The 26,525-nt window shown below is 42.2% G+C and overlaps 1 protein-coding gene across 1 annotated transcript in view; it reads left to right on the forward strand.

Moving 5' to 3' along the window:
- LOC132651434 (sperm motility kinase X-like) overlaps positions 1–13,925 on the forward strand; it is a 150,566-nt gene extending 136,641 nt beyond the window's left edge. The window contains exon 2 of the mRNA XM_060376637.1: positions 13,494–13,925. Within this exon, the coding sequence (XP_060232620.1) occupies positions 13,494–13,925 (432 nt within the window). The remainder of the gene's footprint in view (positions 1–13,493) is intronic.
- The last annotated feature ends 12,600 nt before the right edge of the window (positions 13,926–26,525 follow it).

Here is a 26,525-nt window from a genome sequence, read left to right on the forward strand (position 1 = left end):
GGAGTTGCTACAGCTCACCTCAGGCCTTGAGACCTGGGTGGTAACTGTGGTCCTGATTAGTCAAGAGGGCTCTCCTCTCACCGGGAGAGTCCTGGGGGAAGCTCCCCTCCTTCTGGGTTTCTTGCTGTAAATTTAGTGATCAGCTGCGGTAATCTGTGGCGGGTGAGTACTGCTCTGGTGTCTTGGGGCACTCAGTTCTGTCTGTTTGCAATCTGCAGTCTGCTAGGCTTTCCCTAGGTGACCCCAGCAGCACGGTTTCTTCCTTCTCTGTGGGGTCCTCTCTGGACAGGGGTTTCCAGTCCCTGTTGTACTGGGGCGCACAGCTTGTCTCTACCACTGAGCTGAGGCAAAGCTCTCTGTGCGTGGCAGGAGCTCGGCTGTGATGGCGGCAGAGACCTTCCGGGGAGAGACTGGGTGACGTGTGATCAGACCCGCAACCTTGCTTCCCTGTGGGGTCCCCCCGCAACTGGGACTCCCAGTCTCAGGTACCCTTGTGCCCACGGATCAGCCTGGGAAAGTGGCTGGGTCCTGACCGCTTGCGGCTCCAGCCTGGAGACCCAAAGCCCGAGTTACCCGGGATTTCTTCTGGGTTCTGGCTGGGTAGCTGTGAGTGGACCCAACCGATTTCCACGCCATGGGAGCCTCCCCTCACCTTGGAAACATGATCGATGTAGTTTCAGGGCCCCGAGTTCAGTCTCCTGGTCTCTGCATGGCGAGTGCTGTCCTGCTGTTCAGACGCGCTGTTTTCCCGGCGCCTCCTTCTTGCCTCCCCTTGTCTGTATTTTTGTGAGAGCTTTTTTAATTTCCTCTTTATGTGACTCTAATAAATGGATAGGCAAAACTTTAATATGATTTTCCTGTGTTGGAGAATCCATTGCTTTTGGGAGTTGCTGGTGAAGCCATGATGTCTTGATTTTGGTTGTTGTGTTCTTATGTTGGCCTTCGGCCATCTGCTTACCTGTAACCTTCACTGTTTCTTCCTGGATTCTGTAGATGAGACTGGATCTATCTTTCTCTGGTGTCTGGAGTATTCTTCAGGAAGATGAGAGAGATCCACATCTCTCTTGAGAGTGTGTGTTGGTGTTTCAGCTGTAAATAAGGGGAGAAGATCTGCAGGCACAGACACAGATACACAAGTGCAGGTGAGCAAGCTTGTGCATGTACATGGAGGTGTGCCTTGAAGGACAGGGTGCTAGAGAGTATTGATGCCCTGAATGTGGGGCATTAGGTGGTGCAGGCACAGGAGAGGTTGTGGGCACTGGTGGTGTCTGTGGGCCTGATGTGCATGCACAGATTCCCTGAATACCTCAGTAGCCCACAGGCCACTAAGGTATTCAGCTCTGTCTGGGATCCAGGAGTTGTTTGCCTGGATTCCACTGGTATGCCTGCAGAACAGGGCCGTCAATGTTGAGAATGCTGTCCCTTGGATCCCTATCTTGCCCAAAGTCGGGGTGTAGGTAAGAGAGATCTGATGTCTGGCTGCTAGTGCTGGATGTGGGGATCCACACTCACTTGAAGGCTCACTCACTGTCTAGAAGGTCTAATTGGAGAGTACAGGGGGTCTTCCTTATTCTTTACTCTTAGATTTGGGCCTGCTCAGGCAAATTTGGGTGTAGGAGACCCATCAGCTCAGTGGTGCTGCAGCTTCAGATCCTCGAGGCTGGTATAGCAGTCTACTGGGAATCCAGCCAGAGCAACAGAACTGAAGGCTGGTACAGATGCCTGGTGGAAAGCACTGGAGAGCCCCTACTGCTAGGTCTAAGGACCTAGGTGGCCTCTATAGCCTGAGGCTCACCACTGAGGGACAGAGGGGAATGCACAGTCACTGGTTGGTAGACTCTGTGTTGCCCCGTACAGCTGCTAGTGGACCTGGTCTCAGAAGGTTCATACAGATGGCATCTGCCACTGAGGAAGTAAGAGGCTAGCCTCTGCTGTCTCAGTCACCAACAGGGAGTTTTGTGCTATGAGCCATGGGCACAGTGGGCTGCCTCTGCAGAGGAGGAGGGAGGCCAGGCAAGGAGAAGTGCAGGGGGTTCAAATGTTAACCACTCACAATCCCTAGAGAAGTCCACAGGTGATCTGAATCTAAATGGTCTCAGCTCACATGTTTCCCCTCTCACTCAGGCAGCCTCAATGTCAATGGTCTGGCTTAAGCAGCCCCTCCACTCACCAATTTTGGAGTTTCAGATCCTCTGACTCTCAGATGTGCTGTAAGCTGCTCACCACCATCCTGGATACCCAGTCCCCTCACTCTTGTGACTCAGCTTATCCCATGGACCCCTCTGAAAATTTTGATCTCCTAAATGAGTTACATGCATGGATATGTGTGGTTCTGTACATACTGGAGATCACAGGAAAGAGACTGATAGGTAGAGAGGAAGCAAGAGCACACCATGATTGGTTAGCATGGAGAAGGAACCACATGGGCTGAGAGGAAGGACTCCAGGGATAGCATGGATGGAGAAAACACCAAGATGGAAAATATAAGCAAGTAACTTGGGAGTATGGGTGGAAGTTGGAAAAGATGAGGCAGATGCCATTGGATGGAGCCTGGAAGGTTATTGAGATAGAACATCTGGGCAGCCCAAAGTAATAAGGAAATTATTAAATCTAACAGGTTCCTTGTGTTATTATTTATGACAACAGGTCAAATAATACCACCACAGTAAACATTTTTTAGTGCAAAGGTCCTTTAGTATTTACTACAACACTCCTCCATGCCCTCTGGTTCCTCTACTCTTCTGCAGTGATCCCTGAGCCATGAGGGGAGGGATTTGATGTTTGCCTCCCATTCATAGGCAGCTTCTTCACTCACACAATTATTTCATTTGCTCCACAGAAGTTTTAAAATTCCATCGTGTTGCATTTACCAACATTCAGTTTTATTGCTTTGTGCTGCCAAGGTCTTATTCAGAAAGTCCTTTCCTGTGCTGGTCAGTTTAAGTTTATCCACTATTGTCTCCTCTATTGGGTTCTTGTTCTTAACCCATTTGAAATTTAGCTTTGTGCAGGGTGAGAGATAAGAATCACATTTCATTCCTCTGCATGTAGACAAACACAAGCACCTTTGGCTGAAGATGGTGTTTTCCAACAATGTGTATTATCCTTTGTCTAAAATAATGTGACTATAGGGGGTGGATGTATATGTAGTTAACCAGTTCTGTTGCACTGATCAGTGAGTTCCTGCCCACCATGCTGTTTTTATTACTATTGCTCTGTAGTATAATTGACAATCTGGGATGGTGATACCTGTAACAGTTTACTTTTTTTTTTTAATGTTTGGGATACTCTGGCCACCCTGGGTCTTTTGTGTTTTCATATGAATTTTGGGAGTTTTCTTCAATTTCTGTTAAGAATGGCCTTGAAATTTTAATGGGGATTGATTTGAATCTATAAATTGATTTTGGTAAAATATCCATTTTCAGGGATGGGACCATAGTATGAAAGTGTAAGCAAAATAAACCTTTTCTTCCCTACTTGCTTTTGGTCAAGACTAGAAAAACTAACTAGAACAGAAAGCTACTGCTTTTCATGTGTGAATTTTGGTTTCTTGTACTTTGCTGACGGTGTATTATCATCTCCAATTAATGAAATATTTATTCTTCTCTTTGTACCATTTCTGTTGGACTCACTTGTTTTATTACTCTAGTAAATACTTTTGAGTACTGTATTTAACAGGAAAAGAGAATAAACATACATGCTTTTTTATAATGTTTGTTTTTATTCTGTTGTTCAAAAAGAAAACAAAACAAAAAACACTCACACTTGATGCTATTGTAGGAAAGGAAGTAAAACTCTAACACAGAATGAAATGAGCAGTATATACCTGAAGCCCTATGATAGTCTACTCTACATTCTCTTTTTTAAATTCAAAATAGATTTTTTCTGATATAATACATCCTGACCACTGATTTCCTCGCTCTGTTTTCTCTTCTTCTGATCTACCTCCCCCCCTCTGTTTCCCTTCAAAAAAGAAATAAGGCCTCCAAGAAATAACAACCAAACCCAACAAAAAAAGGATTCAATAAGAGAAGGCAAAAGGCCTCATATTGGGACTGGACAAGACAATGCAATATGAGGAAGAAAACCCCAGGAGCAGGAAAAAATTGAGAGGCACACTGGCTTCCACCATTAGGAGTCCCATAAAAATGCCAAGCTAAGGAGTATATTGTATAGGTAAGGTACCTGGGGCACGCTCATGCAGGCTTGCTGCGTCCGTTTCTTTGAGCCCATACAAGCCCTGCTTAGGTGATTCAGCAGGCTGCGTTCTCTGCGTGTCCTTCATCCCCGCTGAATCCTATGGGATTCATCAGCTCCAAGGGGCAGGACCTGATGGAGACCTTGCATTTAGACAGTCTCTCTGCAAAACATTTGCATGTGGGTCCTGTGCCTGCTGCTGGAGAAAGCCCCTGATGAGGAGTAGACAAGACACTGATCAATAACAAAAGCGGAATATTATTATATCATTAGTAATTACTTCAGTGGTTTTTATTTGTGTATTTATTTGCTTATTTTGACCAGTTCTGTTTGGTTCTACCCTAGGTCTCTGGGCTATCCACTTTCCGCTTACCTGCACATCCAGGCAGTCTATGCCTTGGGCGCCCTCTTGTGGCAAAGGCCTGTAGCTGAACCGAACACTGGTTGGCCACTCTCCCAAGGTCTTTCTGCTCCACCACTGCTGAAGCAATTCTTGTAGTGAGGACAGTTAGTAGGTTGAGAGTTTTGTGGCTGGATTGGTGTCCAGGTTTCTCTTTCCATATCCTTCAGAGTACCTTCTCACACGTAAGAGACCAGAGCATCAGCATGAAGGCTCGCTGTAGTCACCAGCTAGCCCTTTCCACATACAATGAGCTGTGTGTTTGCTGTCCTCGACAATGGTGCAAAACTGGAAGTTATCAGATAGTGACCCTCTGTCCTACCATCAGCCTGAGTTGTTTAGGGATTTCCATGAGACCTGAGGCCTACAATTCAACCAAATACAACCATATCCCAACACCAGAAACCTTGCTTGGCTTCAAGATTTGGTCACTTCAGACCCCCTAACCTCCTTTACTTTCGTCTTCACTAAGGTCACTGGAATAGGTCAGTGAAGTAGGTTTCCACACCAGTCTGCACAGGTCCCCCAATTCCAGCTGTATGCACCTACATTCTTTCCCTTCTTCCCGTCCCTCATCTTGATCCCTCCCACTCCTGTTTCCACCTGCCCCCAGTCCACCAAAAAATCTATTTTATTTTCCCATCCCAGGAAGAGCCATGCATCACCCCCAGGCCCTCTCCCTTAACCAAGCTCACTGGGTCTGTGGATTATAGCTTGATTATTGCATAACATAGTTATCTTTCTGGGGCTTGCTACCTCACTCAGGATAATTTTTTTTTTTTAGTTGCACCCATTTGCCTGCAAATATCATGATGGTATTTGTTTGTAACAGCTGAGCTGCTACTTCATTGTTTCAATGTACTACATTTTTCTCATCCATTGTTCATTTAAAGGATATCTAGGTTATTTCCAGTTTTTATTTATTACAAATAAAGCCAAAACAAAAATAGTCTAGCAAGTGTTGTTTGTGATAGGATGGAGCATCCTTTTGCTATATGCCCAAAGAGAGGATTAGCTAGATATTGAGCTAGATGGAGTCCCAATTTTCTGAGGAACCGCTGTATTGATTTTCATAGTGGCTGTCCAAGTTTGTACTCCTAACAGCACTGCAGAAAGTGTTCCTTGGCAGCATGAGCTGTTAAGTGTGTTAATGATCTTAGCCATTCTGACAGGTATTAGATGGAAACGCAAAGTCATTTTGATTTTCATTTTGATGGCCAAGGATTTTGAGCTTTGCTTTAAGTGTTTCTCAGCCTTCTCACATTCTTCTACTGAGAAGTCTCTGTTTAGATCTGTTCCCCAGTTTAAAATTGGGTTATTTGTTTTGTTGATAATTAGTTTTTGATTTCTTTATACATTATGGATATTAGCACTCTATTGGATGTGGAGTTGATGAAAAGTCCAGTCCTAGTCTGTAAGCTACATCTTTGAATGATGGTGTCCTTTGCCATGCACAAGCTGCTGAGTTTCATGTTGGTCCCATATATTAATTTTTTTCTTAGTGCCTGTGCTAATGGAGTTCTGTTCAGAAAATCTTCTGTACCAATGATTTCCAAGTTTTTTTCCACTTTCTCTTCTATGAGAAAATAGACCTTATAGTTGATCACAAACAAGCCTAAACAGACACAAGAAGATTGGAAATAATCCCTTGTATCCTATTTGATCACCATGGACTAAAACTGGACCTCAACGACAAAAATAGCAAAAGACCTACACACACATGGAAACTGAACAAATTGCTTCTAAATGACAGCTGGGTCAGAGAAGAAATAAAGAAAGAAATTAAAGACTTCCTAGAATTCAATGAAAATGAAGGCACAACATACCCTAATTTATGGGACACAATGAAATCAGTGCTACAAGGAAAGTTCATAGCACTAAGTGCCTTCAAAAAGAAATTCGAAACCTCTTATGCAAGCAAATTAATGGCTCACTTAAAAACCCAAGGGGAAAAAAAAAGAAGCAGACAAAGCCAAAAGAAATAGAAGGCTGGAAATAATCAAACACAGGGCTGAAATCAATAAATTAGAAACAAATAAAACAATTCAAAGAATCAATGAAACCAAGAGATGGTTCTTTGAGAAAATCAACAAGATAGACAAACCCTTAGCCAAACTAACTAAAAGCCAGATAGAAACCATGCAAATCAACAAAATCCAAAAGGAAAAGAGGGGCATAACCACAGACACTGAAGAAATTCAAGCAATAATTAAGTCTTACTTTCAAAGTCTATATGCCACAAAATTTGAAAATCTAAACGAAATGGACAATTTTCTTGACCAATTCTACATGCTAAAACTGATTCAAGACCAGGTAATCCAATTAAATAGTCCTTTATACCCTAAGGAAATAGAAGCTGTCATCAAAAGTCTACCATGAAAAAAAAAGCCCAAGGCCAGGTGGCTTCAGAGCCAAATTCTTCCAGACCTTCAAAGAAGAGGTAAAACCAATACTCTTCAAACTATTCCACAAGATAGAAATAGAAAGAACACTACCAAACTCATTCTGTGAAGCCACAGTCACCTTGATACCTAAACCTCACAAAGACCCAACAAAGAAAGAGAATTTCAGGCCAATCTCCTTCATGAACATTGATGCAAAAATACTCAACAAAATGCTTGCAAACAGAAACCAAGAACACATCAAACACATCATCCACTAAAACCAAGTAGGCTTCATCCCAGGCATGCAGGAATGGTGCAATATATGGAAATCCATCAATATGATCCACCACATAAACAAACTGAAGGAGAAAAACCACATCTCCTTAGATGCTGAAAAGGCATTTGACAATATCCGACAACCATTCATGTCTAAAATCTTGGAGAGATCAGGGATACAAGGCACATACCTGAACATAGTAAAGGCGACATACAGCAAGCCTATAGCCAATATCAAACTCAAAGGAGAGAAACTTAAATCATTCCCACTGAAATCAGAGACAAGGCAAAGCTGTCCACTCTATCCATATCTCTTCAACATTGTTCTTGAAGTCCCAGCCAGAGCAATAAGACAATTGAAGGAGATCAAGGGGATACACATTGGAAAGGAAGAAGTCAAAGTATCACTGTTTGTAGATGATATGATAGTATACCTGAGTGACCCCAAAACTCTAACAGGGAACTCCTACAGATGAAAAACACCCTCAGCATAGTGGCTGGATACAAAATTAACTAAAAAAAAAATCAGTAGCCTTCCTGTATACAAAAGACAAAAGGGCTGAGAAACAAATTAGGGAAACAAGACCCTTCACAATAGCCACAAAAGACATAAAGTACTTTTTTGTGAACCTAACAAAGCAAGTCAAAGACTTGTATGAAAAAAATTTCCAGTCTCTGAAGAAAGAATTAGAAGAAGATATCAGAAGATGGAAAGATCTCCTATGCTGATGGCTTTGCAGAATTAATATAGTAAAAATTGCCATCTTACATAAAGCATTCTATATATTCAATGTAATTCCCATCAAGTTACCAACACAATCCTTTAAACACCTTGAAAGAAAAATTCTCACCTTCATATGGAACGACAAGTAAGCCAGAATTGCTAAAACAATTCTCTACAGTAAAAGATCTTTAGCAGATATCTCCATCCCTGATCTCAAGCTGTACTCTAGAGCAACAATACTAAAAACTGCATGTTACTGGCATAGAAACAGACTGATAGATCAATCGAATCGAATAGAAGACCCTGACATTCATGGACAACTGATTTTTCACAAAGATGCCAAATACATTCAATGGAAAGAAAACAGCATCTTCAACAAATGGTGCTGATATAACTCGAAGTCTACATGCAGAAATATGCAGATAGATCCATATTTATCACCCTGCACAAAAGTAAAGTCCAAGAGGATCAAAGACCTCCACATAAAACAAGATACACTAAACTGTTTAGATGAAAAAGTGGAGAATACCTTTGAAATCATTGGCAGAGGAAAAAACTTCCTGAACAAAACAACAACAGCACAGGCTCTAAGAGCAACAATCAATTAATGAGACTTAAAGAAACTGAAAAGCTTATTTAAAGTAAAGGACCCAGTCCTCAGAAAAAACAACAGCCTACAGATTGGGAAAAAGATCTTCACCAACCCTGTATCTGAGAGAGGGCTAATATCCAGTATATATAAAAAACTAAAGAAGTTAAATAGCAAAAAACCAAGTAATCCAATTAAAAAATGGGGTACAGAGCTAAACAGAGAATTCTCTGCAGAGGAATATCAAATGGCAGAGAAACACTTAAAGAAATGCTCAACCTCATTAGCCATCAGGGAAATGAAAGTCAAAATGACCCTAAGATTTCACCTTACACCCATCATAATGGCTAAGATCAAAACCTAAAGAGACAACACATGCTGGAGAGGTTGTGGAGAAAGGGGAACCCTTGTCCACTGCTGGTGGGAATGTAAACTTGTACACCACTCTGGAAATCAATCTTGCGCTTTCTCAGACAACTAGGAATAGCGCTTCCTCAAGATCCAGCTTCATCCCAGGTATGCAGGGGTGGTTCAATATATGGAAATCCATCAATCTACCCACCATATAAACAAACTGAAGGAGAAATACTGGATGATCATCTCCATAGATGCCTAAAAAGCATTTGACAAACTCCAACACCCATTCATGTTTAAAGTGTTGGAGAGATCAGGGATACAAGGCACATACATAAACTTAGTAAAGATAATATACATCAAGGCTATAGCCAACATCATACTAAATTGATAGAAATTTAATCAATCCCACTGAAATCAGAGACAAGGCAAGGCTGCCCACACCCTCTGTATCTCTTCAACATAGTACTTGGAGTCCTAGCTAGAGCAAGAAAACAACTGAAAGAAATATAGGGGATACAAATTGGAAAGGAATAAGTCAAACTATCACTGTTTGCAAATAATATCATAGTATACATGAGCGACCACAAAAATTTAAACAAAGAACTCCTTCAGCTGATAAACACCTTCAGTGAAGTTAATGGATGCAATATTAATTAAACAACAAAAGTACTCCTGTATGCCAAAGCCAAAGGGACAAGATAGAAATTAGGGAAACAACACCCTTCACAATAGCCACAAATAATATAAAGTACCTTGGTGTGACTCTATCCAAGCAAGGGAAAGACTTGTTCCAAAACAAAATTTCAAGTCTCTGAAGAAAGAAATTGAAGAAGATATCAAAAGATGGAATGAAGATATTAAGATGTGAAGGGGACAGGAGCAACACAAGGAGAGAAACAGAACCATATCTGGGCACAGGTTTCTCTTCTGTTACTGATACTCCAAACAAGGACTATTCATGGATATAACCTAGAATGCTTGCTCAGATCTAGCCCATGGTATCTCAGTATACACATAGGTTCACTAGTAAGGGGAACAGGGACTTTGTCTGACATGAACTCAGTGGCAGCTCTTTGACCACCTCCTCCTAATGGGGGAGCAGCCTTCTGAGGCCACAGAGGAGGACAATGCACCCAGTTCTGATGAGACTAAATATGCTAGTGTCAGAAAGAAGAGGAAAAGGAAATCCCCTATTCATGGATATGGAGAGGGACACAGGAGGAGATGTAGGAGGGAGGGTGGGCTTGGGAGGCAGGAGAGAAGGGGCTAAACCTGGGATACAAAATGATAAAACTGTAATTAATATAAAAATATAATATTAATTTTAAAAAAGAGAAGTTGGAAAGATCAACCATGCTCATGGATTGTTAGAATTAATATAATGAAATTGGACATCCTGCCAAATGCAATCTATAGATTCAATGGTACTCCCATCAAAATACCAACACATTTTTTAAGACATTTAAAGAACAATTCCCAACATCATATAGAAAAACAAACAAACAAACAAAAAAAAAAAACAGAATTGTCAAAATGATCGTGTACAACAGAAGATCATCTGGAGGTACATCCAAACCTGATTTCAAACTGAACTAAAGAGCCACAGTAACAAAACTGCGAGGTATTGGCAAAGAAAATGAATGGTGGATCAATGGAACCCAATAGAAGACTCAGAAATAAATCCACACACCTACAGATACTTGATTTTTGACAAAGAGGCCAAAACCACACAATGGGAAAAGATAGCATCTTCAACAAATGGTGCAGGTCTAACTGGATGTCTACATGCAGAAAAATGCAAATAGATCCATATTTATCACCCTGCACAAAAGTAAAGTAGAAGGGGATCAAAGACCTCAAATAAAACCAGACACACTAAACCTGTTAAAAGAAAAAGTGGGAGAAAACCTTGAACTCATTGGCAGAGACAACTTCCTTAACAGAACACCAACAACACAGGCTCTAAGGTAAACAATCAATAAATGGGACCTCATGAAACTGAAAAGCTTCTATACAGCAAAGGACACTGTTTTGTCAAAATAAAACAAATGCTTACAGTGTGGGAAAGGATCTTCACCAACCTTATATCTGACAGAGGGCTAATACCCTCAAGAAGTTAAACAGCAACAAATCAAGTCATCCAATCCAAAATGGGGTACAGAGGTAATCAGAGAATTCTCAATAGAGTAATATCAAAAGGCCAAAAAACACTTAAAGAAATAAACAATGTCAGTGATAAACAATGAACAGTGTTTTTAATCATCAGGGAGATGCAAATCAAAAGGAATCTTGGATTTCACCTCACATCCATCAGAATGGCTAAGATCAAAAACTCAAGTGACAACACATAATGGAGAGGTTGTGGAGGAAGGGGAACCCTACTCCACTTCTGGTGGTGCCATGGATCAGTCCCATTGGGTTCCCTTCGTCCGCAGGAGAATCAGACCTTTAGATATCAGGAAGGCACAGTTTCAGGCAAATGACAGTCAGAGACCACACTGAAGAGTGATTCTGCTGTAATTTTACTGAAGTCAGGCTACTAATTTTATAGGAATTACATAGGGAAACACCTTAAAGTTGGCATACTTCCCAGAACACTTAGATTTTTACCAAGAATACAAAGTTCACATTTTAACTCAAAAATGTAGCCAAACATAAAGCAGTGCCCACAAGAAATCTTGGCCTGAGAACTTTTTGATCAAAGCAAACAAAGGAAAAACAAAAACAAAAACAAAAACAACACAAACTGCAGTTTCATTATTTCTAACCAGTGAAAAGGAAAGTGAGGAGTTAAGTCAGATACCTGCCAAAATCTTTCTCTCCATCAAAGTCTAAATACACCTTGATTAACCGTCCTCCCACATGCCTTGCTAAAGATTGATAATCTTCCTTAGAAACCGGACACCAAAGGAAGGCATGCTCGAGCCAGCTGTACTTTCTCATGCTATCTTTTCTTAGAAGAAGCCCATTGTTTTTTTTTTTCAGTATTCTTATAATGCTTTTAATACTAAATCTAATTCATTACTTATCTTAAAATTATTTTTCTTCCGTTCTATTCTTTTTAAAGCTTTTAGTAATCTATCAAAAATATGTTTCCCTGAATAGTTAATTGTGCTATTCCAAAAATCAGGGGTAGGTTATCAATGAGCCAGCCACTGAATTCATGTCAGAGACAACCCATGTTCCTTTTACTAGAGAACCCACTTGGAGACTGAGTTGCCATGGACTTACATCTGTCCTAGGGTTCTAGGTTAACTCCATGCATGGTCAGTGGTTGGAGTATCAGTCTCAGACAAGAATCTTGAGCCCAGTATTTTTGGTTCTATTGCTCTCCTTGTCCCCTCCAGGTCTTTCTATCTCCCTGTTCTTTCATAAGATTCCCTGCACTCTGCCCAAACTTTGGCTATGAATCTCAGCATATGCTTCAGAACCCTGCTGGGTAGAGTCCTTCAGAGGCCCTCTGTGGTGGACCCCTTTCCTATTCCTGTTTACTTCCTCTTAAGAAGTCTATCTTTTTTGCTTTTCTGAGGGAGTAGTGAATATCTTCCGTAGGGTCCTCCATGCTTAGCTTCTTTAGTATGCTTATTCTATATTATATGTCTAATACCCACTTATGAGTGACTATATACCATGTGTTCTTTCTGCTTCAAGGGTTACCTCACTCAGAATGATCTTTTCTTGTTCCCACCATTTGCATGCAAATTTCATGGTTTCCTTCTTTTTACTTGGGGAGTAGTATTCCATTGTTTAAATGTATCACAGTTTCTGTTCCATTACTCAGTTGAGGGACATTGGGGTTGTTTCCAGATTCTGACTATTAAAAATAAAGTTGCTATGAACATAGTTGAGCAAACATTGTTGTATACTTGAGCATCTTTTGGATATATGCCTAAGAGAGTTATAGCTGTATCTTGAGGTAGTACTCTTCCTAATTGTCTGAGAAAGGACCAGATTGCTTTCCAAAGTTGTACAAGTTTACATTCCCACCAGCAATGGAGTAGGGTTCCCCTTCCTCCACACACTCTCTAGCATGTGTTTTCACTTGAGTTTTGGATCTTAGCCATTCTGATGGGTGTGAGGTGAAATCTGAGAGTTGTTTTGATTACATTTAACTGAGGACTATGGATGTTGAGCAGTGCTTTAAATGTTTTATTGAAATTTTTCTGTTGAGAATTCCCTGTTTAGCTCTGTAACTCATTTGTTAATTTGATTACTTGATGTGTTGCTGTTTATCTTCTTGAGTTCTTTATATGATCTGGATATTAACCCACCCTCAAATGGTGGGTTGGTGAAGAACCTTTCCCAGTTTTCTGACTTCAGCTTCCCCTCCACTCACCAGTTTCAGGGTTTCAGATCCCCTGGCCCTCAGATATGAGGGGAGTTTATTATGGCCATCTTGGACTCCTCTAGGTACTTCTTTGGGGGTTTCACTTATTCCTATGTTTCTGTGCATCTGGAGGTCATTGTAAGTTGTATATTATCTCTCCATTTCTTCACATAGAAATTGAAAGAGATAAACTTTCCACCTAGAACAACTTTTAATTGTTTTTAATCTGTTTTTGTCAGCTGGTGTTGGCCCGGCAAGGGTCATGCCACTTAAAAGCAACAGGAGAGGAGGAGACAATGCAGCTGCACCTGGAGGCCAGCACCTCTGAAGAGGAGAAGCTTACAGAGTATTACAAAATACTCAGGACCCTTGGCAAAGGGAGCTTTGCCGAAGTCAAGCTGGCCTGCCATTTCCACACAGAGGTGCAGGTAGCTGTCAAGATCCTAAAAAAAGGCAGCAATGAGCCGAACAGTGAGACTGAAATTGACATCATCATGGTGCTAGAGCATCTAAACACCATTAAGCTCTTCCACATCAATAGCAGAGAACACACCTATTTGGTGATGGAACATGCTGACCATGGAGACCTTGTGAGCCATATTGAGAATGTGGGTTGTCTGCAGGAGAAGCAGGCCCAGCACATCCAGATGTCCTCAACTGAGAATAGGTAGAGAAATTGTGATACATTTATACAATGGAACACTACTGAGCAATTAAATTTATGAAATTTGAATGCAAATGATGGGAACTAGGGAACATCATCCTGAGTGAGGTTTCCCAGAAGCAGAACGACCTAAATGGCATATACTCACTTATACGTGTATATTAGAAAAATATTATGGGATAAATATAAAAAAAAAATCTCTACACCTAAAGAATCTAAGCAAGAAGGAGGACCCTGGGTAAGAAGATCAATCCTTACTCAGAAATGCAGATCAGAAGGACATCAGAAGAGGGAGAAATCAGGGAACCCAATGGAGCCTACCACAGATGGTCTTTGAAAGACTCTACTTAGCAGATTTTCAAAGCAGAAGCTGAGACACAAAGCGAAACTTTGGGCAGATGCAGACAATCTAATGAAAGAAGGGGCAGATAGAAAGAGTTGGAGGGGACAGGTGCTCTACAAGAAGAGCAACAGAGCCAAAAATTCTGGACCCAGGGGTCTTTTCTGAGACTGATACTCCAAACAAGGACCATGCATGGAGATAACCTAGAAGCCCTGCACAGATTTATCCCTTGGCAACTCAGTCTCCAAGTTGGTGTGCTAGTAAGGGGAACAGGGACTGTCTCTGACATAAACTCCTTGGCTGGTTCTTTGAACACCTACCCATGAGAGGGGAGCAGCCTTGCCAGGCCACAGAGGAGGACAATGCAGACAGTCCTGATGAGACTTGATAAACTATGGTCAGAGGGAATGGGAGGTGGAACTCTTCTATCAGTGAACTGGAAAGGGGCATTGGAGGAGATGAAGGAGCAAGGGTAGGATTCAGAGTGGACGATGGAGGAGGCTATAAGTGGGATACAAAGTATTTAAACTCTAGTTAATAAAATAAATAAATTAAAAAAAGAACAACAATGCGTTTTCTCTGGTTGTAAGACACCACCAAGAGGCAGATATAAAGCATATCTACTTTTTCATTGCCGTCCCCTGGGTAAAGTCTCCATGAGTGGTCTCCATCAGCCGGGATGGGCTCTGATATTCCCCTGGTAACTGATGATAAAAACTGGTTTACAATCAACATATCTGCCCTGGGACCTCTGATCTCCCAGTCCCTACATCACTTAAACTTGTTTCACTCAGGCTGCCTGAAGAGAGGTTCAATGCAGAACACATCAATGAGAACCAGCAAAGCTGAGAAGAGAATTAAATCCATGGGAGAGCTTTTGAGTTGACCTGTGAGTTTCAAATTCTAACCTTTAGTTTCACAATGCATCACAGATATAGGCTGTCTTAGAATGTAAACAGTGCCATGAACACACTTATTCTTTTTCCTCAAAAGAGCTGCTGAGTACCCCTGATGTGCCACATTCCTGGTGTAGGCTATGATCTGGCAAAAACGATCCACCAGAAGTGTGGCATTTTTTCAGAGTGACGCCCAAGACCATTCCATGAAGTTGGGCAGAAGCCTTCATGGGCCATGCTTCCTTGACAGTTGGAGGTAGGGTCTGGGAGCCTGTGGTAGGGTCCTTTCAGAGGTGTGGCTGTATGCTGGAGGCATGGGTGGCCAAGGAGGCAATTTATCGTTCTCGACAGGTATGGTTCTGTGAAGAGGATGAGGTGGCAGGCCTGAGAGTGTCTCACCTCAGCTGGAGGAAAAGGGGAAATGAAGCTTGGTTTCCAGGCCTCTGTCCTCTCCTGACCTCATGGACCAGTGTGGCTGGGCCATGGACCCTTTTCACAGTTGGTTTTCAGATGCAGTAGAGCCTAGGAAAGCAAAGACACTGTTTCCACCTGTCCCCATCCCTGCTATGCATCCCAGAAAGTCTGAAATTGCAAGGGGAGTTGACAGGGACACTGAGAGCAGAGACCTGGGGATGATTCATAGGACCAGACTGATGGACCAATGCTAAGTGTGTTGTAGAATGATTAGTCTTTTTAAAACAACAGCATTGTTTAACTATGTTTATAGTAATATCATTTTAGGATTATTATTATCTGCTATGGAATTGTAACCTCTAGATAAATATGCATGGTTTAGGCAGCACCTAACATATGCAAGAATTAACAAACTACTGAAATTTCATGGTGAAATGTGCACTCTTTATGTTACTTAGATATTGTACAGAACTCTGAATTTTGAGACAGTTTCCAAGTGTGGCATACACTTGTCAATTAGAATGCATATATATATATTTAATTTTTTATATGTGAGTATATCCCCCAAAGTATTGTGTTGATGTGGATGAAAGTCCACTTGATCCCTTCCATCAATCTACCTGGCAACACCAGATTCTTTACCAGGACAGTGTAATCTCTCATCTTTTGCTCCTACCTCATCTTCTCATGGCATGCCTGTCCAGGCATCAGAACCCCAATGACATCCTTGTGCCAGCACAGAGAGACGAGAAGGTCAGGGAAACCTGGCTATAGCTTAATTCTTGTGCAAACATGGCATCACAGGTGTATGGTTTCTTTTTATATTCGCACTTGGTGTGCTTTAGGAGTTGCTTTTTTCTTTGTTTGTTTGAGAGTACCTTAAGGCTGCTATTAAAATGTCTTCAGCTCTTGATCCTTCTACTCCTGCCACAAGTCCTGGCATGAAAGACTTGCCTGAGCCACACCTGGACAATGAACTGATTATTCTGTACTTTTCATTTGTGGTCATAACAACAACAACAAAAAAAACATTGTTGTTTCTGCTCTTTTCTGGGTTTGGGTATATAGGAAAGGCTAGCTACAAAGAATGGGATAGAAAGGATACCATCACCTTCTCTCCCAGACAGGACCTGGAGAGCAGGAGCTGTAAGCACACTGGTGGATGTCAGTCCCCGATACTGCAAACGGAAAGGGGTTGGAGGTTTGGGGTAATTTCTTTTCTAAATGTTTAGAAGGATTTGCCAGTGATCCTATGTATTACCTGAAGCCAGGTATTATATTGCACACCCAGAACCCAGCACTCAGAAGGCAGAGGCAGGTGAATCTCTCTGGGAATTAGATCATCCTGTTCTCCATAAAATAATACCAGGCTAAACATGGCTAGTGACATGGCTTAGCAGGTAAAGGAGTCTGGACTCCAGCCTGTTGGTCTTAGTTCAATCCCCAGGAACTCACATGGTTGAAACAGAGAGCTGACTCTCACTAATTATCTTACGACCTCCACAGGCATGTAGTAGTACACATATACTCTGCTATGTGTTTGTGTGTGTATGTGTATGTGATTTTCATTAAAAAAGGGGGGGAAGAGGCTTGCACACTCAAGGCTTGTATCTCTTGCAGCCACAGGTACCCATATGCAGAAAAGTCTGTATAAACAAAAACAAACATGCACCCTTCCCCACACATTTGTTGTGTACAAGAAAGTAGCATATCAAAGCATTTCTTTACATCAAGACTGAACTGCATGGCACTTCACAAATGGATAATATTTAAATAAAATGGAGCCACACCATTTCTGTAGTAGTCCATGAAGATGAATTCCTGATGAAATAAGTGACTGAACGGTAATGAAAAACATCCACAGATTAAAGAAAAAATGATGAGTTAATTTATTTCTCTAAGAAGAAAGCAACCCTTGCAAAGAGCAGCACACATTTCAGAAACTATACATTAGATTCTGCCACCTCAGTTTGCAAATATTCATACAGTTTGATTTTGGAAGAGAAATTCTGCAGCAATTTATGAAAGCTAAACTACACAGACCATTATACTCGGGAGCATAGATGGCTTACTTTGTGAATTACAAAGTCTCACTTTAATAGACAGAAAAAAAGACGAATAGCCAAATAAGTATATATGATTGTTTGTGGTCCAAGTGTTTAAAGACAGGTGAATCATTTAGTCAACTCTGAGGGAGGACATCCTGCTGAACTTCTGTGGGGAAAGACATGGCAGGGTCTGGGAACAGCCAGTGGTGTCTTTCTCCTGTGACTGACAGACTGTGAAGCATCAGGAAAATCCATAGTCCCACATACCTCATTTTCCACAATAAGTCCTTACAGTTTGAGAACAGCAGGGTGTATCGTGGAAATAACACAGCTTGAGTGAGAGCAATCAGGCAGAATAAGCAACATTCCATCTTCCATGTTTCTCATGCCAATGACCAGATTAAATGTCTCATTTCTGACCTCAAAAGATCTGGAAGGGACGCATATCTGCCCTCTTCAAAGATCAGGATTAGAGTGGGTCTTTCCATTACATATGAAAAAAAAATCCCTCACAAGTATGCCTAGTTGATTTGATAGCACTTAATTCCAATACAGTATATTGACAGCCAAGAATACCCATCACACTCTGAGTTCATCAGAGGTACCACTTCCTCACCTTTTCTTTCTGTCCACTGCCACTTCAATGGAAGCATAGAAATGGCAGCTGTATAAAGCCTCATCCACCTTCCCAACTTGGGATACACTGCCCTTGTGACTGGTGATTGTTCATTCTATGTCCATTCTGCTCTGAACTTCAGCCTTGGGATTCTACAGGAGAAGACATGGGGCACCACAAGAATACTCCAACTGTGCACTGCTGGGAGGACCCCTACCTAAGAGATTCCCCCTCACCAATTTCCTTTCTCTCTCCCAGTCTGAAGAAAACACATCTGCTCTCCATCCTCAGTCTCCTACCCATTTCCTACCAAGTTGCCTTCCTCCACATACTTCAGATATCTGTTTTTTTCCTCTTCAGTGTGAGATTCAAACAGCCTCCCTTTGTCCTCTTTGTTACTAACCTTCTTTGTGTCTGTGGATTGTATCATGCTTGTCTGTACTGTATGGCTAATGTCCGCTTGAAAGTGAGCACATACCATGCATGTCTTTCTGGGATCCTTTTTATTTCCAGAATTGCTTTCCTCTAGTACTTATGTCTTTTTGTTACATTCGCCTTTCATATGTTTCACTTAACACTTTGTGTTATTAATTTCATAGCTTTGACTTCTCTAGAAAAAAAGAAGTTCTTTAAAAAAAAGAATGACATGATAAAGTCATTCAATACTTTGTCTTGAAGTTTTTAAGTGACATTTGCAGTTGGGCATTACTTTGGAACTAATCATGTAGTGGAGGGGCCAGGTTCTCATGTATTTTTCTTATTACTTCTGATTTTTTAGTGGGCTTGGTCATCCGGATTTAGATGTTAATTCTTTCTGACTTAATTGCGTTGAGTGCTCTGGTTGGTGCTTGGTGATTTTGCTTGGATGTTCTTAGAGCTTCTTTGGTGTGTGGTACCTGCATCTCAATTTTGCAGAGAAAAATTGTGCTTTTTTGTAGGTGGGATAGATGAGGTGATGCTAAATGATGTAGGAGTGATATCCATTCTGATCTCACAAACCATACTCCAGGTTTTACACTGTGCACAGATTCAGAAGGGTACACATCCTCTGATCTCATGAGCCAGGGTATTCTGAGAGCATATTCTCTCTCTCTCTCTCTCTCTCTCTCTCTCTCTCTCTCTCTCTCTCTCTCTCTCTCTCTCTCACACACACACACACACACAGCAGGAACTGATAACTGATGAAGTAGCTAATGAAGCATATATATTCTGACTCAATGAAGCATCTCACTCTAAATGTAGATGGCATATTCACCTTGGGATTGAACTTTGATGTGGAACAAGCCAGAGTATCACCAAATTTCTAAAGGCAATCTAAACTGATGTCACTCTAATAAATGTTGCAACTCACATGTTTGCCCCATGTCTGACTTTCCAAGTCAGATGATGTCACTCCTCTGTTCTCATCCTCTGGTGTCTTCTCACTGCATTAAAAATGAAGTCAAATTCTCCCCACCCCATCCCTATATACTTCTTGCATCACATTTCTCATTTTTTCCTCATAAACTAAAACTGTCTAATCCAGCTGCTTGAAGACACTTGCTGTGATTAAGTTCATTAACCATATCCTCACCTCTCTAACTGTGTTTGCCTAGATAGTAACTTATGTTTTCTGTGACATCTATCTCATCTGAGAGTTTCTAATTTACTGTTGTAGTAGGTTCTTGTATTCTGTCACTTAGGAGGTGTAGGCAATAGGATCTCGAGAATGATGTCAGTCTTGTGATATTGTCCTAGTGCAATTTCTATTGCTGATACACATCATGACAAAAATCAATGTGTGGAGATAAGAGGTTATGATGCATGTCCACCATTTCTGGTAGTTAGGGTAGGAGTTTAAGCAGGAGCAGATACTGTCAACATGGAGACAATCTGGCTATGCTTCGTCTCTATGGCTTACTTGCTTTACTTATGCAACACACCCAAGTTGAAGGGTTGGAACCACCCACAGTGGTCTAGAATCCCTCCTTAAAGTTTAGTCATTCATCAAGGAAACAGGTCCTGTAACCTTCCAGCAACTGCAACATCACAAGCCTACTTTCAGAGAGTCAGCACATTAAACCTCTTTGTTTGTGAGCCTTCTTTCTGTGTAAATATTTGAACTAGAGAAAAAATTATATTGAGATAATCCAGATCTAGAAAGACGGATGTTGCCAGTTCTTTACATCTTCAGGTCCTAGTTCGAGTCTTTGGTGTGTAGTGAGTATGATCAATGGAGGAACAGAAAGTGGTTGGTTTACCTATCAGGGCTTGACAACATCCTTGTTAGAGGAACTGTTGCTCTAGAAGAGGGTCTATGCAGCAGGCCTGGATCCCTTGATCTGTATGTGTATATGGGGATTTGGCTGTTCAGGTAAATACCAGCTGTGTATATTAGAGGCTTTAGGTACAAGACAGGGGACACCTAGAATGACCTGTACCTGGACTCCTCTGTGGGATTTTTGTCAAAGAGATTATTACCTACCAAGAATGGATATCTAGTTGTGTATAGTAAAGAGAAAAAGAGAAGGGAGACAGAGAGGGAGAGAGCAGGGAAGGGGTGAGGGATATGGATTGTACCAAGCAGAGTATACAAGAAGCCAGTTTTGGAGAGTTTTTTGGAGAGTTTTGCTTATAGTGGAAGAATTAACTTGACGGGCAAGTTTTTTTTTTGTGTGTGTGTGGAGGAGGGAAGGTGTTTGTACCTAGCATTTGATCAATGGTGTGAGTAGTGCATAGCAGTACTTGTCAACCAGCAATATTTCTGAATTGAGCTATGTATTAGGGGAGGAGGTAGCTAGTAGGATCTGAAACCTAGTCCTGTGTGTATTGTCTGTTCCTAAGATTTAGGTACCTCACAGGTTTTAAAACTTAGGCCTGCCTATGGGGCTTCAGCTGTAGAAGAGGGGATACCTAATATAAACTGGTACCTAGCTGTATCTCTCTCTCTCTCTATCTATCTATCTATCTATCTATCTATCTATCTATCTATCTATCTATCTTTATCTCTATCTCTTTCTGTATGTCTGTATTTGCCTGTTTATGTTTATGTCTGTATGGGCTTCTTCCAGTAGGAATGTTTGCAATCAGCAGGACCTGAAACATAGCTGTGTGTGGTGACATGTGGCTGAAGGCTAGGGGATGCACAGCAGGAGATGATACTCAGTGTATGATATGTTAGGCTATGGCAGTAGGGAAAGGACGTGTCTTGCAACACCTTTCACCTAGACATGTGTGTGTCTGTGCAGCGTGGCTGAAACAGAATAGATAAAAAGCAGAACCTGACATGTGGCTTGCATGAATATGGGGGTCATGTTGTAATGGAGGGGAGATGTAGAAGGATGGAAACTCCTAGCTGGGTACTTATATATATGGCTTAGCTAGATGGAGAAGGATTATGTAGCAGGACATGACAGGTAGACTTGTATGTATAAGTTTGGCTTTCCCTTCAGAAGAAAGGGAACCAAGCAAACTCAAGTGTGTATGGCTGTTTCTGTGTAAAACTTTCAGGCAATACCTAGCTGGTCTTGATATCTAATTAAGGTTGGGGGCTCTATCTGTAGGAGAGGCGGTTCCTTGAAGGTGAGAAGTAGTTCTCTGTGTGAGGGGCAGAAAAGGGAGAGAAGAGGGTTGAAGGGTAGAAAAACAAGGGGAAGAAGGGTTGGCCAGAGAGAGACAGAGAGAGACAGAGAGACAGGGAAAAAAGAGTTAGTTAATGCATATATATTGGGATTTGCTGAAGGGAAGGGAGAATCAAGGAGGCCCTGACACCAAACCGCAGTAAAGTATTCAGTCTGTATACCCTAGATTTGGCTGTGAATTTGAGGAAACATACCAGGAACTGATACATGGCCATGTGTGTGGCTTTCAGTGTAGAATTGTGATATAGAGAAGGACTTGCCACCTACCCCTATATGTGTATGTAAGCTTTGACTGTGAGGGAGAACACTCAGTACCTGATGTCTAGTAGTGTGTGTGTGTCTGTCTGTGTGTGTTTAGGTTATGGTGATGATACCTAGTGCTTTGTGTGTGAGAGGTAGAGAGGAGGAAGAGAGAGGAATAGATGGAAAGACAGAGAGGCAGAGAGGGATTGAGAGAAAGAGAGTTTATGAGAGTTTCTATGTTTGGGGCTTTGCTGTAGGGAAGAGAGAATCAAGGAGGCACTGACACCTATCTCTCTGTGCATATTCAGGGCTATATTTCCTGGATTTGGCTGTGTATTAGAGTGAACTTATCAGGAACTGATATCTAGCCACATGTGTGTCATTAAGTGTAGGTTATGGATATCTAGAAGGACTTGTAACTTCCACACATATGTGATCATTAGCTTTGTCTGTGGGGGATAATACTTACATGTGTGTGTGTGTATGTGTGTGTGTGTGTGTGTGTTTGTGTGTGTGTGTGTGTGTTTGTGTGTGTAGAGGACAGCCTTGACAATAGTTATGATGCCTACTCTACTTGAAGGTGGTCTCTTTCTCCTCTCTACCATGCCCCACACTCTGTTTTTATGTTATGGAATTTATCTCTTCAGAAGCGGGGACTCAGCAGGCCCTGACACATCGCTCTGTGTATTGTATTTACCTACCTGGGAGGAAGAAACTTGCAGGACCTGATATCCAGCTGCTTGTGGAATTGAATGTAGGGATATAGGTATTTAGCAAACCTGGTTCCTAGCCATACATGGGTTGAGGCTTTTCCTGTCAGGGGAAGATGTCAGGACCTGAACTATAGTCCTGTGCATGAGTGCATAGGTGTATGTGTTTTCATGGCTTCTGCTAGGGGGCATATAATCCTGTTCATGAATATATTAGTTTGTTGTTGTTGTTGTTGTTGGTGGTGGTGGTGGTGGTGTGTGTGTGTTTATACATGCATGTGTTTTCATGGGTTTGGTTGTCAGCTAGGGGACAGTGAGAAGGACCTAACATTATCCCTAAGTGCACGTGGGGCACTGGCTATGGTGGAGGGTATTCCTAGCATGAGGTTACACCTAGTTACACATGTATGAATAAACCTTTGCTATAGGTGAGGTGTTAACAAATATGATCTGACACATGGCCATAAATGGAGTCTTTGATTGTAGGGGGACTCCTCCTTGCAGGTCCTGTTAGTTGGGGTGGGGTTGGGCTTCGGCATTAATGGAGCAGAAACAAAGGACATGAAACCTAGTCATGTGTGTGTGTGTGTGTGAGTGGAGAAAGGATTGGCAATGGTAGAGGTAGTATCTAGCAGGCCCTAAGACCCAGCCCTGTGCATTGGTCTTCAGCTCCAAGGGGAGGGATACCTTGAAGTGGTAATTTCTGTTTTCTTTGAGGAAAAAATCACCCAAATTTTGTCATGTGATGTTTTGCTGCAAGCTGGGTTTGTGATGGTTTGCCAAGGTTGGCTCGTGAGAGGCCATGTGACGTTTTGCTGTAACCCCTCACATGCGAGAGGCAAGATTTTGGTCAGCTGAGAATATCCATGGGGGAACTTTGAGGAAAAGACATATATAGAGGCCAAGACAGAGTAAGACACTACTGTAACCTTTCTCTCTGGAAAGTCAAGTGTGGAAGCACAAAGATCATAACAGCAATGTTGATATAAAAGTATTGTCTCTATCTGCCTTGGCTTCTATATATGTCCTTTCCTTAAAGTCTACCCACGGAGGTTCTCAGTTGGCTAAAGTCTGAGCTGTCTCTCCTGAGGAGGTCACAGAAAACATTACATGCCACCTCAAAATCCAACCTGAGCAAAACATCACATATCCAGCTTGTGGCAAAACATCACATGAAAAAATTCAGTCTTCAAAGAAAGCAGAAATTTCCACTTTAATACCTAGCTAGAATACCACCCACTTCTGTACATGAGCTTGCATACTTGTCACTTTGTGATTGTGTGTGAGCATGCATGCTTGTCACTTTATATGTGTGCATGTATGTGTGATTTTGGGGTTGCTGTGGTTAAATAGGGTCCATGTAGATGGATCTAAGACCTAGCCATGTTTGGAGTGTTGGCTGTGAAAAAAATTAAGACAATAACAGTTAGACATCTGTGTCTGTGTATGTGGGGCTTTGGATGTGGGTTAAGGATTACCTAGCACAACCTGATCCTGAGAGTTGTGTTAGGCTTTGGTTCTAAGAAATTACTATCTGGCGGGCATGGCAACTGATAGATAGTGTTAGGAAGTGTGCAGGGGCATTTGTGGTTATGTATATATGTGTGTGGGAGAGGGAATGTATTATGTGGGGCTGTCTGTGGAGAAGGTTACTTTGCAGGAGTTGAACCACAGCATTGAATTCGAGGCTTTGACTAAGGTGTTATAACTAGAAGGCCCTGACTGTATGTGTGTGTGTGTGAGTGTGTGTGTGTGTGTGTGTGTGTGTGTGTGTGTTTGGCTGTAGTTAGGGGAAGGACCTGACACTTGGCTGTGTATGTGGGGCATTGGCTATAGCGTTATACCTAGGAGGTCCCTGACTTGAAACTTGGGCAGGAAACCTAACAGTACCTGCTACCTTTGTGCTGAGTCTTTGACTGTGTGGTGGGGCACCTGACACCTCACTGTATATGTGATTGTGGGGCTGTGGCTGTAAGTGAGGGGACAGTAGCAGGAACTGTAATCAGGAAATCTCAGGATGAGCCTGGCCAAAATGGCGGCCCTAGGACGACCCTCATTCTGACCAGCAGCAAAGCAGGTTTGGCACAGTGACCAGCAGTCAGAACTCACTGCTATAAAACACAAGTGTTTGTGTTTCCCAGGTGAGAGAATACCCTATGGTGGGGGATTCAATCAGCTTTAACTCACCCTGCTAAACAGTGGAAGAGATCCTGGCTCTACCAGGCACTTGGTTGCCAGCCGAGAGCCAAAAGCCAGAATGCTCTGGTCACTGTCCCAGACTGAACTGTGGGTACCACAATATCAGAGACTGGAATTTCCAGTCAAGTGATAACCCCACATTGCAAGAAATGATTGGGATCGACCTTAGTTCACACAGACATCCCCTGGAAAATACTGGGGTTCTGTGGGTGCCCTAGAGTCCAGCCCAGAGCAATAGTGGGGGACCCAGGCAATAGTGTAGAGCCCTGCCTGCATGCATGATTCGCTGCTCCGGATAGAACTGTAGGCCCGAGGGCACCAGAGACTGAGTTTCACTGTCTGGTGCAAACACACAGGGAGGGGAACTGCTGGTCTGATCTCAGAGCACTCAGCTGATACCACCACCCCAAAAAGGTCTCCAGACAAGTTACCAAGCACCGAATCCCCAGAAAGGTGGAGCCACATAAGTCTGTGGCTGCAGGGTCAACTCGACATCACAGACAGAAAGGCTATCCCCAAAGCAAAGACTGGGTGTCCCTGTAAGGAGGAAACCCCACAGCGGTGGATCATCAGGTCTAATGCTCAGGACACCCAGCACCAAAAGAATTTCTGGATTCATGCAGACTCTAGGCTCAAGCCTTCTATTGCAGGCAGAGGCGCTGTGCTCACCCGCCATTATTGAGTACCCACAGGGCACTGGGTCACACAGTTGCCTCCTCAGACCTGCGAAAGCCAGAGAGCCATTACAGCAGCCCTCAGATACTGTGCCAAGGATCAACCAGTTATCCATAACTAGACTGACAAAACTGTGGGAATCCCTGGTTCTTCAAGAGGGCTGCACCCAAAAATTACACCTTAAGAGCAACAGCTCTTGCTCACTAAATTCAGAGCAAGAAACCCAGCAGCAGTACAGCTGTCCCCAAGACCTCTCCTGATGAGAGTAGAGCCTTCCTGAATACCACAGCTACCGTACATGTCCATACACCTGAAGTGAACTGTGACAATTCCTGAGAAGCACCACTATTCAGTTGACCATACCCAAAAAGCAGAGAAGAACTTCAGAACCCCTCCAAGTGGATTCTCCCTGTCCCTGGACTCAGCAGGCACCAGAAATTAACAGACAATACCTGAGACAGAGATGGGTAGAGGCCAGTGAAAAAGCACAACCAACAAAAAGCAAAACAGTATGGCATCCCAAGAACCCAGTTATCCAGGGACAAGTAGCCCTGGACACCCTAACATAAGTGAAATTCAAGAAGATGACCTTACATCTATGCTTGTGAAGAGGTTAATGGAGGAAGTAAATAAAATGTGTAAAGAATTAGGGGAAGATACAATAAAACAGAGTATGGTCATCCTTAAAAAAATACAGGAAGATGCAGCCAAACATTTTGTTTCACTGAAAGAAATAAAAAGAACAGAGGAAACTTCAAACAAACAGTTGAAGGAATAGAAGGAAAAACAGGAAAAAACAGTCAGACAGGTGAAGGAAATCAACAAACCAGTTCAAGATCTAAA

The sequence above is a fragment of the Meriones unguiculatus genome, assembly GCF_030254825.1.
Source record: "Meriones unguiculatus strain TT.TT164.6M chromosome 16 unlocalized genomic scaffold, Bangor_MerUng_6.1 Chr16_unordered_Scaffold_43, whole genome shotgun sequence".
NCBI classification, from domain to species: domain Eukaryota; kingdom Metazoa; phylum Chordata; class Mammalia; order Rodentia; family Muridae; genus Meriones; species Meriones unguiculatus.